The following is a 19,036-nucleotide window of genomic DNA, read 5'->3' on the forward strand; positions in this document are numbered from 1 at the left end:
CTGACACATCATAATCACTGAAGTCTATAACTTGCTTTAGGGTTCACTTTTGATGTCTTTCTGTGGGTTTGGACAAATGTATAATGACATGTATCCATCATTAGAGTGTCATACCAGGGTATTTTCACTGCCCTAAAACTCTTCTATGCTCTACCTGTTTATCTGCCTTTTTAAAAATTTCTTCTTAAACTACAATAAATCAGCTTCTTTCCCCTATGTGTGCAAAAAAGTATTTATTCTCTAACTTAGATATGGTATATATATGGTATATATTCAGAGGTCTTGTTAATCAAGTGATCATAGAATAAAGTTTTATAAAGTATATGCAGTCTTCTAGTTCATTTTGTAAGTTTGTTTTAGTTACAGGAGCCAAGACTAGTTCACTTTAGATTGCTGAAATATAGAAATAAGAGAGAAAACTTCTCTCACACCGTCTGCTATTATTTGCACTAGTTTAAATACTGGTGTAGAACAGGTGTTTGTGCATCATTTAAACCTTTTGTACTGTATTCTACCTATCTGGAACGTAATTATCTTTAGGCTGTTTTCTAAACTGGTTCTCATCAATATTTGCATTTCTACTCCATGTAATATTTTAATACTGGTAGGAAACGTAGAGATCTTCCAGCCCCTCCCTTCCATTTTCTGTCAAGACACTGAGACCCAAATTATTCAAGTGATTTACATGGAACGTAAGTGAACATTTTTTCCAGTTTTACATGGAGTTATTAATTGGAATGGCCTACATTGCTGATTTGCAAGCTTGCTTTTAATAGTTGAACTTGTTTTTCTTTAAAATAATCTTACCTTGAGTTCCATGTATAAAACACAATTGAGAGAAGGCCTGTTTCCACAGCCCTGTCCAGTTGGCTTGAAGAAGTTTATAGGAACCTTGGGGCCCTGAAAATCATTTCTTTTAAGTAATCATGAGATGATTGTTTTACAAACCAGTGTATTAATCATGAGATTTTGGTCAAAACTAGTGGCAATAGGCAGTCCAAAAAAGTCACACTGAACACAGTGAAGTCTTTAATTTTGATTCAGTGACAAAACATTTAACAGAAATAAATGTACTTTGTGATAGACAATTTGAACCCCCTGGTAGTTATTTTACATTTGTTTGAATTATTTGTAATATGTGAATTGGCTTTGAGATAGTGAAACATTCCAGATGTGCATAGCAGGAATTATCAACATGTCCTGACCTTTTAGGGCTTCATATGGTCTTCTTCCACATAGAGATTGGGGAAATTAATACAGATGTGTGTTGACCAGCTCATATGCTTTGATTGATTGAATTTTAGAAAGCAGTATTGTATGAATGTTTGTGTTTGTAAGTCTGACTTGGTTTTATTTCATTTGATAGGAAAAAGCGCCTCTATTTCTGAAGAGAAAGGTGAATCTGATGATGAGAAACCAAGGAAGGGAGAAAGACGATCTTCCAGAGTCAGACAGGTAACTCTATTGTCTCTGAAAGTATCCTTCACTTCTTTATGAAACGCTTTGGATATCTACTCCTCCTCTTCCCTCAACTTATTTTCAGAGTTGATTTCTTTCCAGCTTTGTGTATAGTCATCTTTGCTTAATATTTTTCTCATTTTGTGTTTCCTAATTTATATCTGCTTTAGCCTTCAGATTTCTAAATGAATATATAAAAAATAAAAATTATGAAAGTTAGCAGGCTGATCTCTATTTGTAAGGCAGCACATTATTAGAAAACAGACAATTCATTATTTAATTAAAACCTTAAAACTGTATGATATGGTGTTAAGTGAACAGAATACAAAAGTATATGTATAGTTAATTATGACCTTGGAAAAATAAATAATGGGGACAAATTAAATATATCCAAAAAATCAAAATAATAACATTTACTGAAAATAGGTCAGGCCCGCCTCCCAACACTTTCTAGATGTTTACTTCGTATTTATTTTAAAGCTTGAAATTAACAAATGAAGTACTAGCAGTTTCATTATTGTATTTGTTTTGATTCCCATGAAGTCCATTTAGTCCAACATGTCCGTTGTCACATTTGTTTTCTGTGTTGCTGAAAGCATATATCATTGAGTTGCTCCATCATACGTGTATCTTGTGAGATACTTTTTCTCCTCTGTTGATAGTGAGCAAATATACCTTGAACTGTTGAATATCTTTTCTTTCAGGCAAGAGCAGCTAAACTGTCTGAGTGTAGCCAGGCTGCAGAGGAGGAAGAGGATCAAGAAACACCTTCTAGAAATCTGAGGGTCAGAGCAGATCGAAATTTGAAAACAGAGGAGGAAGAAGAAGAGGAGGAGGAAGAGGAGGAAGAGGAGGAGGAGGAAGATGATGATGAGGGACAAAAATCTAGAGATGCACCAATCCTGAAACAATTTAAGGAAGAGGGAGAAGAGATACCCAGAGTAAAAGTAGAGGAGGTGACAGATGAGAGACCCCAAACTATAAGATCCCAGGAACAGGAGGGGTTAGAGAGAGGAGGGAGAGTTACAAGGTCCCAGGAAGAGGCCCGAAGAAGTCATCTAGCCAGACATCAGCAAGAGAAAGAGATGAAAACAGCTTCTCCTCCTGAAGAAGAAGAAAGAGAAATAAAATATTCAAAAGTCTTGGAGGAAAAATCCAAGTCTCCTTCCCCTCCTCGATTGACTGAAGATGTGGCGAAGCCCCCGGTTGTACTACAACCAGAACAAACTGCCAGTGAGGAGGAGACTCCCCCACCTTTACTTACCAAGGAAGCATCTTCACCACCTAATACACAGCTCCAGAGTGAAGAAGAAATAGAACCCATGGAAGGCCCAGCCCCTCCCGTCCTCATTCAGTTATCTCCTCCTAATACAGATGCTAAGGCCAGGGAGCTATTACTGTCTCAGCATACTGTGCAGTTGGTGGGAAGTTTGTCTCCTTTGTCAGGTCCTGCAGACACCAAAGTTGAATCTCCAGTAGAGAAAGTGCCAGAGGAGAGTGTCCTGCCTCTAGTTCAGAAAAGCACACAAGCTGAATCCTCAGCCCAGAAAGGTCTTGAAACTGAATCAGAAAAATCCACTCAACCACTCCCTCTAAAAATTGAAGAATTCACGCTGGCCAAAGGGATCACTGAGGAAGCTTTGGAACAGAAAGAAGGCAGGAGGGCTTCTCATGCCCTTCTTCCAAGCCACAGATTGAAACAGTCAGCTGACTCCTCCTCTAGCCGATCCTCCTCCTCTTCATCCTCCAGTTCTAGATCAAGATCTCGCTCTCCCGACAGTTCAGGCTCTCAGTCTCACTCACCTCCAAGATCCAAGCAGAGAGATGCATCTGGGGCACATGCACATGCCAACCCTCATGATAGATCCAAGGTGGGCTCCAGATCAACATCGGAGTCCAGGTCACGTTCCCGTTCTCGTTCCCGGTCAGCATCAAGCAACAGCAGAAAAGTAAGTGTGGGAGATGTTCTGTCTGTACTACACTGCTTTCAACCCCTACAGAGCTTATGATTTCCAGCAAGAATAGAAAAAGATTCCTTTAGTCCTCAGTTCAGTGATTACTTTTCATTCTGCAGTCTCGTTTTCAACTCACTGGTTCTTTTTCAGTTTGATCCCTATTGATTGTAAAGAAATGTCAATCTGTCTCCCCATTTTCTCTACTAGGCTATGAACTTCTTGAGGGTATAGTCATACCTTTTTATGTGTATATCCCAGTACCCAGCACCTAACTGGGAGTTAATAAATTTTTGGATAATCTAGGAAATAGGGAAATCACTAAGTCAAACCTAGGGATAAAAAGATCTGAAGTATTAAGTTGGAAAACCCAGTGATCTACTGAATACATACCAAATAAAATAATTGGCTAATGTGTTTCATTTCTTTAGTCTCTGAGCCCTGGAGTCTCTAGGGATAGCAGCACCAGCTACACTGAAACCAAAGATCCCTCTTCTGGTCAGGAGGTTGCAGCTCCACCATTGCCACAACTACAGGTCCTTGAGCCAAAGGAGAGGACTTCCACCCCATCCTCTGTCCAAGTGAGGCGTGTGAGCCAACCTGAGCCAGCTGAAAAGCATGTGACCCAGAGGTTACAGCCTGATCGGGTAGGGTATTATGCCCCCTCCCTAGAGGAAAACAGAGGATTAGGCATGATTTTCCCTTCTGTCTTAGCTATAAAACTGAAAATGCAGTCTGGATAAAGCTCAGTAGAAATGTAGAAGCGGATACCTGTTAGATTCTACTTTTATTTCCCAATTCCTGGTTAATGGAAGTTCTCCATGAGGCTGAGCAGCAGGGTTCTCATCTTCAGCGCTCTTGGGATCCGTTCTTCTTTCTGCCCAAAAGTAAGCCTTCTTCTCTCAAAGAAGAATTCTAATAAAATGATTGTTAGCATAGAAATTATGTAAGCAGTATTTCATTCCCCTTTTTAAAATTAAATAAATAATAGGGCCGTGTCTGGAGCTGGTACTATATATGTCGTGCTCTGCCTTTTATCAGCTCTATGTTAAAGATAAGGAATCAAGCAGACTTAAGTACATTGGCTATGTTTGTTTTGCTGTGTTTGTTCTGACAGGGGAGCCCAAAGAAGTGTGAAGCTGAAGAGGCAGAGCCACCGGCTGCCACACAGCCCCAAACCTCAGAAACTCCGACCTCTCACCTACCAGAATCAGAAAGGATTCATCACACTGTGTAAGTGATACCTCTCAACTGGGATATAACTCTCCCAGATTGTAGGATAGTTCTTGGCTCCCTGGGGTTCTTTGGCTAAATCTTCATTGCATTATAAAACAGAAAGGCAGAGCTCTTTCTGGACTAAGGCTAGACTTCAGTTATACTATGTTGAGAGCTGCCACCAGAACTCTTAATGTAATCTGAAAAGCAGTGGTGAGAGTAAAAGGAAACCCATTTTCTGGGATCATCTGACCAAAATAGTCAATTCCTTTAAGGAGGAAGCAGGAATCGATTCAGGTATTTTAATTCATATTTGCCAGCTGCTTGCGAGCCTGGGAACACAGTTTAATAAAGGATGTTGAAGATCTAAAAAAAAAAAAACAAGGGTGCTGTTTTTTAGTTTTTGTGTTTTCTCTGGTTATTAGCTGCCATTTTATTAACCACAGTCTATCCTAGTTACTTCTCACAGTATACAGTACAGCAAAATATGAAGTCCCCATTCAAGTCAGAAGCTTATCCCTTCTGAGACCCTTGAATTGATTTACTATTTATGCAATTAATGTGAATTTTTTATTCCTTACAAATCTACCTTTAGAAAATACTCTCATATCAAATTAAATTAGTAATTGAAATTTGTCATTCATTTGTTATGTATTACAAATTAGGATGCCATTGAACCAAAATTCTTGGCTTTGAAGTCTCATGGGAAATGACAGAGCATTGTGGAAATAAGATTGCTTACCTTTTCAACGTCAGAAAATGTCCTGAGTAGACAGTTGGCCTAACTTTGTTCCATGATTGCTTTAATTGCATTAACACTAATACTAGCAATATGATTTTCCTTTTTATGTATATGTTTAGTAATGTAAATTCTTCTTAGAACTTCAGACTACCTTTGGCCTTTGATTTTGGAGGGTGGCGAGCAATGACATGATTGATTTATTATCTCATTTTTTTTTGAGACTTTTAACAATAGTAATGTACTCATTATATATAGCTTTTGCCTTAGGATATACCCTCGCTACTGTCTATTCTAATATTGTTGTCTCTGCTGCCATCTTGTGGCCATTACATTTTTGGTTTGAAAGCTAAAAGTTCACTCTATTTATTGCCTTTGAAAAAAGTTTTTGTTTTTCCCTTTTGGAATGGGTACATTATCCTTTGGAAAGGGGTTTTTCTTCTAGGACCTTAAAGTGAAAACCCAGCGAATTCTGAAGGTGTTCAGGATTTCCCAGCTACACCATCGATGAGGAAATGGGGTGACACCTTCCCTTTTCTATCCATCAATCAGAGATAATACCTGCCTTTCCCTCCTCCATCCCATGGAAGTACAGTATGTCTTTTCTGTAATGGCAGTTTCAAAGTATGTATTGAAAACCTGCTATTAATTGGGTCTGAGGAACTGCTTCCTGTGCCCCATGAGAATTTTATGAAAGGCTCCTTGCTTACCATAAAATCCTGTAGGTCTCTGAGATCCTGGCAACAGAGTGGCACTGTATGCTGTTTTAAAGCACCTTATTTCTGGATTTTTGCATGCAGGTCCAGGGCAAATGAACCTTGGAGTCATATACTGCCGGGGTCCAGCCTCAGCAGGATCCAGGGGTACCCTCAGGATGAACGGCGTCGGCGAGAGAGAGAGAGAGAGAAAGAGCACGAGCGAGGGCAGACTGGGGTGTGCAGCAGAGTCTGGCAATGCTTTATTTTTTACCATAGCTTTTATACCCTAAGTTAGTACATTTCTAAGGGGAAGATAGTTTAACATTACATCAGCTTGTCCAGCTTGTCCTTAACGAAACCAGGGTGTTTTCTGCATACTTCTTAGTTTCTGAGAGTCCTGTACATTATCTTCTGGCCTTGGGGCCTATTGACATTTTATGACCTAGGTGAATGCAAAGCTGTTTTCTTTATATTTATTTTCTTTATTATCTATTCTTTATTGTTCCATTTTACCTTGAGCTTAACAGAAAACAGAGAAGTTGCAGTCTCCTGGCACAGCAGGTTGCAACATAGTAGAAACACAATCCTGTTAACACAAAGGTCAGTCCTTTTGCAGAAGTTATCAGTTAAATTTATCTAAAAGGTTTACCACACAAAGACTCTGCAGCTCTGGTGAGGCAGCCCCTGTTTAGCATTCCTGGTTAAAATTAATAATTCTAAACTCTTATTTTTTTAAATCTTTAACTATAACCACTTAGAATAATATTTTTGTGTTCTCTAATAGGGCTTCCTTACCCCCTGAAGGGCTCTGTTCCTATTAGGGCCTTTTGTGTGATCAGGTTCTTTATGCTGTTTATGATTAAGGTGTTGTGAGCAGTCATGTGCATTAGTACATTAGTACATTTGCCAAGCAGGCTAGAATGCCAGCAAAGGGCATAAGTTGAAACACTCCTTTCATCCTCGATAATCTTATAGGATACCACTGTCCGGGGGACATATTAATTAAAGTTCTAAGTTGATTCTGTTACAGGAAGGGGGACCCCTTCCAGGGCCCGAAACTGGGCTCTTGTCTAACACTCGGAAATGAATTGTCCGAGGAGACACATGCTGACAAAACAAGAGATTTTATTGGGAAAGGGCACCCGGGTGGAGAGCAGTAGGTAAGGGAACCCAGAAGAACTGCTCTCCTGTGTGGCTCACAGTCTTGTGGTTTTATGGTGATGGGATTAGTTTACGGGTGGTCTTTGGCCAATCATTCTAATTCAGAGTCTTTCCTGGTGGTGCATGCATCGCTCAGCCAAGATGGATGCTAGCGAGAGGGATTCTGGAAAGTGGAGGGACACGCGGTGTCTCCTTTTGACCTTTCCCAAACTCTTCTGGTTGTTGGTGGCTTATTAGTTCCGTATTCCTTACCAGGATCTCCTGTCATAAAACAACTCATGCAAATGGTTACTATGGTGCCTGTCCAGGGTGGGTGGTTTCAATCAGTGTGCTTCCCCTAACAGCTCCCCCCTGAGAGACTTCATACTCAAGATACTTCTTGGGAATTGGGGCAGAGATCTCTTTCTTCTGTAACTTCTTCCTGGTGTGCATGGGCATAGGCCTGCCTAGCAGAGCAGAAGTCTCTCTCTACCTGATCTAAGTTGGGGTGTTCCACATCTGAAACCAGCTTTCACTCTTGTAATAACAGCAATTTAGTTTGAAACTGTTGGCGCCTCTCAGAGATGAAATAGACAGGGGCCAAACAGGAGACCTAACAGGATGGTCATCACTGGTCCCGAGAAACAGGAGGCAACATTTGGGGTGAGGGCTGCTGCAGGGTTTGTGACTTTTTTTTTTTTTTTTTTTTTGATTGGCTGGTGGTGAAGCAACAGAGCTGTGCTCCAGGAATCTTGTGTTTAGTGTGAAGTTACCATCTTCCACCTGGGTGGGGGCTCCAGTTCCTGTAGAAGAACTCAAAAAGACATTGTTACGCATATTTCTTTGAGTAGGAACTAGGACCCTGTCTCAAGGCTGTACCACCATTTGATTGTTTCTCCTGTTTCTGTATTCCCTCCCTTCCCTGATTAGCAATTGTTTGAATCCACCCTTTGGAACTCTCAGGGAAGGTCAAGGAGGCTGAATGAAGCCTATATCCTATAGATAAGAAATGGAGAACACACAGCAGATCTGTACTCCAGAGTCGCCACCCCACAGAGTCCTGCTCAGTTTTAATTTAGGGAACAGGGCAACTATGACTGTGATAACTTCCTGTCAAAATGGGGCATAGGACTGCCTAAGCTTGGAGAAGAAACACTGAATTGGAAGTATTCCTGAGTTCCAAGTCCTAGATCTGAGCCTTGTATGATTAAAATCTCAATCCCTTGGTATGCCATTGTGGTGTAACAGACCCAATTAGTAGTAGCTGGAGGAGGGATAACTGGAATTTTAATAGACAAAATAAATCTTTTTCTTTTTAGAACAGGCCTGAAACCCAGTCTGGACCTGGCACTTCAGGGAGACTTTTAGCCAGGTGGCCAGTTGCCTAGTTTTATAAAAAGTAAGGTAGAAGTTACTAGCTTCCAGCAGACATTGTTTTGAGAATGGTGGCATCTAAGCCTGACACGACTCAGAAAACTCAAGTGTTTAGCAATACGATGTCTAATCTGAAATTACACCCATAGTAACACCTGGTTATTTCCCAGGGTCTCTGAACCATAGCTGAGTACTCTATTTTGACTTTTAATTGTAAAATTTTCCTTAATAGCCAAAGCAGATGTCACCATTAATGACGTCAGTGTTTCTCTAGGTATGAGAAGATGCAAGAATTGGGACTCTTATAATCTTCTCCTGAAAAGATATAACTATCTGAAGGCCTGTTCTGCCAGTTTTTCTCAGAGCACCGGGTACCTCATTCCTAATTTTCACCCTGAACTCCTTTCAGGGCCGTTGAAAGTCAGCAGTTGCAGTGGCCATGATTTAATCTCTGTAGATGTAGATTGAAAATGTCAATCTTCAGTTGGCAGAGCCCCTTTTTGCTCATAAACTTGACCATGATTTTGAGGGAGGGCATTTCATGACCATTTTATCCCATGGTGCTGAGAATGTCCATTCTCAGGTTTGGCAAAGATTTTGTTGACAGGCCACTCAATGTGCTGTTACTGGACTAAGCCATAAAACAGTATCCAAAATTCTCTGAACCACCTGTCTTACTGGCCTCTTGGTCCAAGAAAACATTCCCTCTTGTTGCTTCTTCCCATATCTAGAGTTACACTGTTACCATCATTGATCTCATAGGGAACTATATATTATTCTATCAGAGGCCTCAGTCACACATTTGGCAGTGTAAGAAACAGCAGTTTTGTAAAACAGGTGAAATACAAAGAACATAGCCAGCAGTATTACTAAAGTCACAAGTAAGACTTAAGTTAAGAGCTTCCATTAGATGTAACCCATATATCCCAGGTCATCTGACTTAGTCTGCTCTGTACGAATCTTTATCTTTCAGGGAAATTATACATTGGCACCACCATCTATAAGGCACATAGCCCAGTTTTCTAGTGTTACTAGACTGATTATCCTTAGTATGATTTAATTGTTTCCAACACAGAAGAGACTTTAAACCTAAATTACCATAACCTGGTGTTATCTATATAAATCCTTCTCATAATTGTGGGAGATTTCTTTCTCCTTTGCTGAAACTTTTCTTGTTGCTCTGATTGAGCTTGAGTAATAGAAAAAAGCTCAAATTTATGGCCAGAGTCAGAGCAGGCATTATTAATTGGCCCGGTGAGGGGATCCCATCTAGTAATATCACAGTGACCTGAATACGACTATAATTTTTTTTTTTAGTGAGTTTTCTCAGGGCCAACCAGTTAGAGCCTTGTAGTAGAGAAATTTACTAAGGTAACCCAGAACTAGATACAGGTAATTGGCCACAAACCCAACAATTGGATTGATTTCTAAAACTGGCATAGGATCAGGCCTATGATAGAAAAGCATTTGATTTATATGCAAAGGTGTAAGAAGTCAAGAAAACATTATAAATAATCATACAAATCAGATCCAGCATCTTGGGCAAGATGTCTACCTCTGATGTCGTTGTCTTCTCATCCTGGTGTAGTGTAGTTTCTCCTGTGTGAGCATCATTTTAAGGTGAGATCAGGTCAGCTGTCTTCTCTATAGACCAATCCAGTGTAGGGGTCTTTGGAAGTGGGAATTAATCTAAGAGTTAATTTCCCTTCAGTTTCATTGTGCATGAGCTAGTTAAGAGTACCTGATAAAAAGTCCTTCCATCCAGGTTGGAGACAGTCACTTAAATTATGTCTTTTTCCAGTTCTGGTTGCAGGTCATGAGGCATCTGACCTTCATCCAAAGATAGATTACTAAAAAAAAACCAAAGATAGATTACTGAGATAAGCTTCAGAAACAAACTTAGGGTGTTCTTTAAGAATTGAATTAAATTTTACATTAATATCACATAACAGCAAAGAACTATTCAAGAAATGAGTCTTACTACATGCAGACCTCCATTAACAAACTGGGATTTAACATTTTTTGAAATATCTTTTTCTCCCTAAAGTTACCTTCATTTTTATCAAATATAACCAAATTAAGGCTAGTTTGTTTGCAAAATAGGTCTATTCTCACTAATTTTGGTCTAATTATTTATATAACCATAATTGATTATAGACTTTTTATTTTGCTGAAACATTTATAGAATCTCAGACTGAACTTTAAATATAAAACAGGGCTGGGAAACTCACACCAAAGGCTTAGCACAGATTTTGCCTAACAAATCTAGGTGAACTCTTTTTAAGGTCTCAAAAATTGCTTGAGATTTTTGTACCTGTTAGTGAGATAACCTTCCTAGCTCATTTGATAAACTTACTGGAAACCTAAGAGTTTTAAAATTTCTGGAGGAGTCAGATAGAGAGAAAATATAATTGTTTTGTTTATAACATATAATTTTACCAAATTATTTTCATAATTAGTTTGAGAGGAAGGTTTTCCCTACTCCCAGAAAACACAAGATTCAAACCTGTAATTTTTCAGATAGAAACCATAAAAGTTATAAGCATACTCACTGGTTCATTCAGTCCTTTGTTAACTTTTGTGAAATCATCAGGTTTCTCATTAGAATAACAAGACATATCAAAATGTTAAGAACTCCATATAATTTCTAGGATATCTGTATTAGTAATTTTTTTTTTTTTGTATTAGTAATTTTACCATACATTATAACATGAGCGGATTTATTACTCATTTGATAATCTTTTTCATGTAGTTTAACCAACCAAATAAACACAGTTTAATATCTCTCTTTGGGATGTTTCAGGGGCCCTCTGAAGCACCCCCAAAGTTAGCTAGAAGTCAAAGGAACTTCAAAAAAATTCGATTTAGGAAGTTTTATTGAAAAGATCAATTAAAAGTGTTTTGAACATTTGGTCAGATTTAGTCAGTGTTGATGGGTGTATCATTTAGCTTGTTGATATGTCACAATGGGCGTAAATACCAAGGCTCAAGGTCTAGTGAAAGTCAGCTCCACCATCTTGGACCTAATTGGCTCTAATCAGTTTTCTTATGACCTGTCATTCCTAACAAAACCCATTTATCTAACTAATTGTAATCCAATTTTAGAAAATCCTGATCATGCATAACTCTTTTTAGTATTTTTTCATACCTTTTTTTTTTACTGAAAGCACACTTCCTGCTTTCCTTTAGCAACCAAGAGCTAACTTTTATATTAGCATTTTATAGATTGGTGAGCATAAATACCAGTGATAATTTCTAAAACCCTTGCTTTCTTAAAACATTTTAGGATGGCATCAAACATTATTCATTTATAGTCCCAAATCTCTTTAGTTTTTCTGTAAAAGAAAATCAGTGTTTAGTAGTAAATGTTTCAAAATCTTACTTGAAAATGACCTAATTATTCAATAGACTTCCAATACTTAGTTCAGCACAACCCTTAGAAATTCAAGTAACGCCAATCTGGAGAGACTATTGTAGACAGATATTCCTAAAGAATAATTATTCTTATTAGAGTTTATATACAAACTCATCTCATTTACATTTTTTATAAGTTTCTTCACTCGAGGTAATTTCCTTGTTGACAAATTTGTAACAGATGTAATATTTAACTTATATTAAACCCAGGTACAATGAAAATATTCTACTTGATGTTAATTACTCTAAGACATGTCTATATTAGATAGGTCAACAAACAAACATTAATATCAGGCATTTAATACTGAATATTTGCCAGTTCAACTGAACCTGGAATTTATTGTTTAATTTAGAATTATTTGATTTATAAGCTCTTACCTTTCTTTAAGCCAATTAAATAGAGCTCATTTACAAATTAACCTAAAAAATATTACCCAGAGACAAAGACATACCAAGACATATTTAGACAGACACAGTACAAGATCTAACTTCATTTTCTTTTCTTTTTTTTTTTTTTTTGATATTTGCCTAGATATTTTATTTAAATTCTTCCTTCAAAATTACTCTGAACAAATGCCTCTTTTGAGATTAATTTCAGAAAAATATATTCATAAATATAACTCAGAGCCTGCTGGCCTATGACAGAATTTTAAACAGAATTTGCTAAGATGGGAGAAGCCATTTAACCAGCTCATGTATTACTTCAGGAAATAAGCTGAGATAGCTAAATCTATATTTTTTTAATTTGGTGAGTTTTATATGTTCAATTTGGACATCTAAAAGCTACCTTTTATTTTTTCATTTTTCCAACTTGTACTTTAGGATGAGAATTTCTATCAAATGGTAATATGAGCAAGGTTTAAAAAACAATAATGCTTAATGCTAAGGGTATTTTGTCCCTGTTGAATCAAAAGGAGGAAATGCTATTTTAGACTGAATTGAAATTTAGTGTTTTAGGCACTATTTTATATAATAAAGCTAGCACCCTTAATTATTAGTTTATGTCTAAACAAGTAATTATTTTAGACAAATTACTGAAATAATTTCTCTTTTAAGAGTCCAATGCTAACATTTAAATATAATAGATTTATTTACTGAATCAACATCAAATTTTGAACAATTCAAAATTTTTTCATGAGAGCTAATTCACCAAAAAATTATTCCAATTCTCCACAGTGTAGAGAGCTTCAATTATTGATTTTAGACATCACTGAGAAGTTAAGTCATGTAAAAAGATATTTACTAATACTTAAATGACGTAACAGTTTTCTTTAAATAACTTTCAGGTAACAGTATCTAAATAACACAATTTTTAAGAGTATATACAAAAATCACCTTAGGGAATTACTGCAAGATGCTACTTTGCCAACATGGCCCAGCATCTGTCTTAGTTCCTTTCCCTTCAACGTTACTAAAGAAGTAAAACAAACAAAAAACACCTAGAAGGTGAGGCAGGTGATTGTCTCCGTGAGCTCTCTGACAGAGTTAGATATTATAATATAAAATTTACTAGCTTATAAAAGTTGAAATAAATAAAAATTTTAAAGGCTTTTGCCCTTTTTCCTCAGTCTCAGGAGTTAGAGGTGGTCTAGATAAGTGTTCCTGAGAGCCCTAGTCTCAAGGCACAGGGAAAGAAAATCAAGTTCTAACAAAATGGCAGCAGGTCCAAACCAGTTGGTGGCCAGACAAAGCAAAATGGCCATCAAAAATCACAACACAGTACAGAGTTAAAACACAAAGGTATAAACCTGGCAGTCCTCATCAGACACTCCCTTAAATACAAGAATACAGTCGCTCAGGAAACCTTCCTTAGAGACACAGAACTTAGGATGTCTTCAAAGATTTCAAAAGGAGGATAGGAAGCCAGGTTGAAAGAAGGAGGCGGCGGGAAAGGGGAGGAAAAGGGGTAGTCTTACAGACATCTCCTGCCACCTGCAGAAACCCAGGCGTTACGGGACTTTTCCCTGGGCTTCCAGAGAAGGGAAGACTGGAACTCGGCCCTACCAGAAACCAGACCAGAACAGAACCAGAATTCGAGTTCTCTGCCAAGAGGAGCTGATCAGTCTCCAATCCTCAGCTCAAGCTGAGGCCCTTCGAGCAGATTTCTGCATCCAGGACCAGGGGACTAGAAAAACAGGAAGGATTAGGAAGGGCTAAGGAGAGGAAAGAGAGGGAAGGGGAGAGAGGTCAATAAAGTCTCTTGTTCCTCACCGGTCGGGGCCAGTCCCTTACTCTGGCCAGTTGTCCGCGTCAGGAGGAGACCAGGGACAAAAGGGTCCCAGTTGCGGCCGCTGGGTCTGGTCCATTGGCAGGCAAGCTGGCCCCTGAGTACCCCGAGTGGTCAAGATGTCAGTCTCAGCGAAGAAGAGTCCCCACCAGGGTTGCCATTTGTTGCAAGAAGGGGAACCCCTTCCAGGGCCCGAAACTGGGCTCTTGTCTAACACTCAGAAATGAATTGTCCGAGGAGACACATGCTGACAAAACAAGAGATTTTATTGGGAAAGGGCACCCGGGTGGAGAGCAGTAGGTAAGGGAACCCAGAAGAACTGCTCTCCTGTGTGGCTCACAGTCTTGTGGTTTTATGGTGATGGGATTAGTTTACGGGTGGTCTTTGGCCAATCATTCTAATTCAGAGTCTTTCCTGGTGGTGCATGCATCGCTCAGCCAAGATGGATGCTAGCGAGAGGGATTCTGGAAAGTGGAGGGACACGCGGTGTCTCCTTTTGACCTTTCCCAAACTCTTCTGGTTGTTGGTGGCTTATTAGTTCCGTATTCCTTACCAGGATCTCCTGTCATAAAACAACTCATGCAAATGGTTACTATGGTGCCTGTCCAGGGTGAGTGGTTTCAATCAGTGTGCTTCCCCTAACAATTCTGTTTGGAGAGAGAGGGGGGAAGGCCTTCTGCCTGTGTCACAGAAATTAGGGAGTAGTCTAATATAGCAAGCATCAGAAAGACAGAGATCATCTTTAAGGTGAGCGCCGGGGCAGCTTTTCGAAATCCCTGAAGTCCTGATCTGCCTTGCTTGTCAGGTCTTCTCATGACCTTGTCTTGGGTGGGATCTCCTGTGCTGGCTCCCAGCAATATACAGAGTTTTTCTCCTTAGGTAAAAGTGGCTTTGACCTGTATTTTAAGACTGAGGTCATCTAGTCACATTGATTCTGGCAAGGAGATAGCAAATGGCACCTTGGGCAAATCCTGAGATTTGCCAGTCTCTTGGCAGATTTCCGTGGAGCAGCCCATGGATTAGAAATGCAATCTGAGCTCAAATGCCTCATACACATCCCTGGTTACCTGCTTTCCTTCCGTCTGCCTTTCAGATGGTCTGTTTGGCAACCTAACAGAATTACATGCCCAAAACCCATAGGATGTTCTGGTATTGGATTTGGTAAATGAGTCTTTGAGAAGTTTAGCTACATTTCTGGAGGCCTTGCTAAATTGATTCACAACACTCCTCCTGGTCTTTCACCCCTCTTGAGTGCTAGTGTTTAGCCTGGTGATCTCTGGAGCCTGCCCAATTTTAAAAGTGAGATGAAACAACAGGGAGTGCTAAATGAAAAAGACCATTTGTGGTTTAACCTTGGTTTTCCTCTCTGTCTCAGCGAGAAGTCACATGACTTTTAAAAAATACAGCTAGGGCCCATTGATTCACTAAAGTGTTAAAAAAAAAACTACTTCAAGGACCTCTCACCACTTGGAAGAGATGACCTAAATTTTTTTTTTTTGCTGTGGTTGGTTAAATCCATTGTGATTCTGATTGTTCCCTGAGGGATTCTAGATTTATTGAGGTAAGGTATCTTTTTTCATTTCTTGAGGCAGGAATTTGTGAGCCCTCAGTCCTGTTTCATTTGAGCCCTGTTCCAAAATCCAGCCCTGCGTGCTATAGATAGAACAAAAATTTACTCATACACAGGAAAAAAGGGAACTCTCTTTTTTACATTAAAAAAAATAGAGTAAAAAAGGAAAGGGAAAGGAAAAACTTTGTGTGGACAGCTATATCATCCAGTAGTAGTTAATTCAAACCCCAATTTTTCTAAATAAAACCTTCCTGTATATACAAACCTTGCAGGCAGTAGAAGTATTAGGCCCTTGACACTGTGTTTAGTTGTCCTTTTGCCCAAATAGCAGGAAGGTAATGGTCCTTTAAACCAATATGCCAGTGTAATTGATACTGCCCAGGGGACCTACGGTGCCAATATGCCAAATGATGCATCATTTTTAAAAAGTAGAATTTATTGTTATCAATAGAGTTCACTCACTGAGAAGTTGGTATCTAAGGACATACCCTCTTAAACCATACTCTTCTTGGTTATCTTGGAACCAGTATGCTCCTGAGGGTATTCTGTATTTAAATCTCACTACCAAAGGTAGTCAAATCTCACTATTACTTAAATTTCATATCAGTCCTCAGCTCTTTGTGAATTTACTACAATAAAATTCAAACATAAATGTCTATAGAAATTTCACTTTTCCATTAGTTTCTTTGAATCTCATTCATATTCAGATATGAACTCTAATGTGATATTACTAGCCCTCAAGTAGTTCTGTCCTTTTTTTCTAGGCTGCAAATGCTTTGTTTTCTATTTAATTATAGGTAGGTATCACCCCGGTGGCTCAGTGGTAAAGAATCCGCCTGCCAGTTCAAGAGACAGGTTCCATCTCTGGGTCCGGAAAGATACCCTGGAGAAGGAAATGGCAACCCTCTCCAGTATTCTTGCCTGAGAAATCCTATGGATAGAGGAGCCTGGTGGACTCCAGTTCATGGGGTACAAAAGAGTCGAATGTGCCTTACTGACTAAACAACAATATCATCCACCCCCAACCCCCATGCAGTTTCACTTTCTTTTCAAAGGTATCAGAAACATTTGTCCAAGAACTTAAATACTGGAAAAGGAGATGCCTTTTGTCTAAAAGGTTCTACCAAGAAATGCTGCATGGGGCTCTGACATATAACTAAGAAGACTGGGACTAGGCCTGCAAGTAGATTGAGTCCCCCTTTTTGGGACAATTTCGAAGTTTCCTCTTACAAAAGTTTTGGTAATTCTTAGATCCTATAGGTTTGATCATGAGGGAATAAATCGCACAAACTCATGTCTCACGAAGACCAAGGATAGCATCATAAAATTCTTATTCTTGAAAAAAATGAGAATTGCTATTAAAATTCTTCCTCCAAGGAAGCCACTTTTGGAGAGGCGTATTGGCAACTGAAAGTATTTTAGGACAATTGATGGACAGGGAACATGTATTTGTGGATGTTTGAAAGTAATGTTTCTCTGTGGGGTAATTGTCTTTGTGGGAATGCTGTCTAAAAAATATTAAAACTTTTAATGCAGCAGTCATTTATTAAAGTATCTTACTTGGTACCCACAATGACAGCCTAACTTGGAAATATTTACTGAACGTTTCTTTGTGTTAGGCTCCAGGCTAGGTGTCCCTGACCTTGAGGAACTCTGCAGGTTAAGGGGCAAGTAACCAGAGGGTACTAGGCAGTGGTGAGGGCATAAGTGGAACCCAACAAACCAGTTATTGCCTTTACATCATAGAAAGAGCAGTCTGCACTCTGAGGACACTCTTTAAAAGGCTCCATAGGTAGTATCAGATGAGATAATGGCCTATTAAACATACATGTGTTTTACACATATCCTTGCCTTGACTTGGGGTGTCTTCCAAGTCAGGTTCCTAAGAGCAAATCCTTATCACATCGTTAGATGAGATAGATGCTGTTATTATGCCAATTTTACAGATAAAGAAACTGATACACAGAGAGGATCAGGAACTCAGTATCACTTGTGTGCTACTTGTGTGAGGTGGGGCTGGGGCCTGGATTGAGCCCTAGGCCATTTGACCCCTGCCTCTCAGTCTTGCTGAGCAGACAGGGACCACTACGTGAAAAGGAACTGTAGTGTGGTGTATAAACGTGAGTGCTCTAGCATGTGGTTGGTTGGTGTGTACATTTAAGATTTTAAGCAGCAGGGAGGAAATTTCAGTCCTAGCTAAAAGCTCTGGTATTACAAATGAAATATTAAGCTTTTGGTTAAGAATCCAGAAGCTTGTTCTAATGTTAAACCTTTACTGCAACTAGGCTACGAAAGGAGCACTTTTGTAGTCAACATATGAGCATTTTGAGCATCTACTGAGTGCTTTTTTGAATGGGTAGAGACAGCTTCACTTTTTACGTTAGTTTGGAGATGCCTGTGATTAATCATTTCTGTTAAGTTCCCAATCACTTTTTGTCCAACAGATATGCACACACACCCCCACCCCACCCCACCCTGTTCCCAGTAACAGTTCTCTCACTTCCCTTTCTGACATACTTCAGAGCCCTCACTTTGGAGCCCTTGCTCCAAGAAGCGGCCTTCATGCTTTAGGCAAGGTCCCCTTGCCCTGTTTATCCTTTTCTTTTTGGCTCCTGCAGGCTCTGGGGCAGGGTGAGCTTATTAAAGACTCTGTGAAACAAAGTTGTCTGTCTTCTCTTTAGAGATACCTCTCCCCTCCTCTCTTGGTAATTCAGAAAGCACCTCTGCTTATCCTTTCATCTCCCTAAAGTAGTAACACATGGTCATTGCTGCCGTGAGCAGCCAGTTACTATATAGTGATTAGATAGTGCCAAATCTTATCCCATCTTCCCACCTTGAGCCAGCTGATCAGTTTTCAATATTCTATGCCTGGCTTCTGGGATAGAGAAAGATGGACACCTAAAAAAATTGCTCATGACCCTTCCCTCCGTCTCTATTCAACTTTGGCCTTGTTACCTTCCTTCTTACCATTTTTTCACTCCCAGTTCTGCTGTTTCCTTTCCTTCTATTTTCTGGAATCTTCCAAGCAAACAGCTGTAACTTTGTCCTCTCCACCCAGCCCCTTTTCCCGCCCCCCCACCCCCAGGAAGACAAGGAGAGAGCACCCTTTCCCTTTGGGGTTAGGCCTCGTTAGCTGTTGTAACCTGAGAAAGGAAGGGAAAGGGCCAGGCCTCTTGAGCCAGCAGTGAGCTCCGAGTAGCTTGCCAGAGGATAAGAGCCTTGCTCACTCAGCGCCCTCCCTCTCTGCTT

At 39.5% G+C, this 19,036-nt stretch overlaps 1 protein-coding gene across 7 annotated transcripts in view; it reads left to right on the forward strand.

The window, feature by feature from the left end:
- ACIN1 (apoptotic chromatin condensation inducer 1) overlaps positions 1-19,036 on the forward strand; it is a 39,161-nt gene that overhangs the window by 9,178 nt on the left and 10,947 nt on the right. For 6 of the 7 annotated variants that reach the window (XM_065940693.1, XM_065940692.1, XM_065940690.1 and 3 more), the window contains 4 exons: positions 1,367-1,455; positions 2,163-3,407; positions 3,842-4,057; positions 4,528-4,643. In XM_065940693.1, the coding sequence (XP_065796765.1) occupies positions 1,367-1,455; positions 2,163-3,407; positions 3,842-4,057; positions 4,528-4,643 (1,666 nt within the window). The remainder of the gene's footprint in view (positions 1-1,366; positions 1,456-2,162; positions 3,408-3,841; positions 4,058-4,527; positions 4,644-19,036) is intronic. The other variant, XM_065940695.1, reaches the window with a different exon arrangement.

The sequence above is a fragment of the Muntiacus reevesi genome, chromosome 7, assembly GCF_963930625.1.
Source record: "Muntiacus reevesi chromosome 7, mMunRee1.1, whole genome shotgun sequence".
Lineage (NCBI taxonomy): Eukaryota > Metazoa > Chordata > Mammalia > Artiodactyla > Cervidae > Muntiacus > Muntiacus reevesi.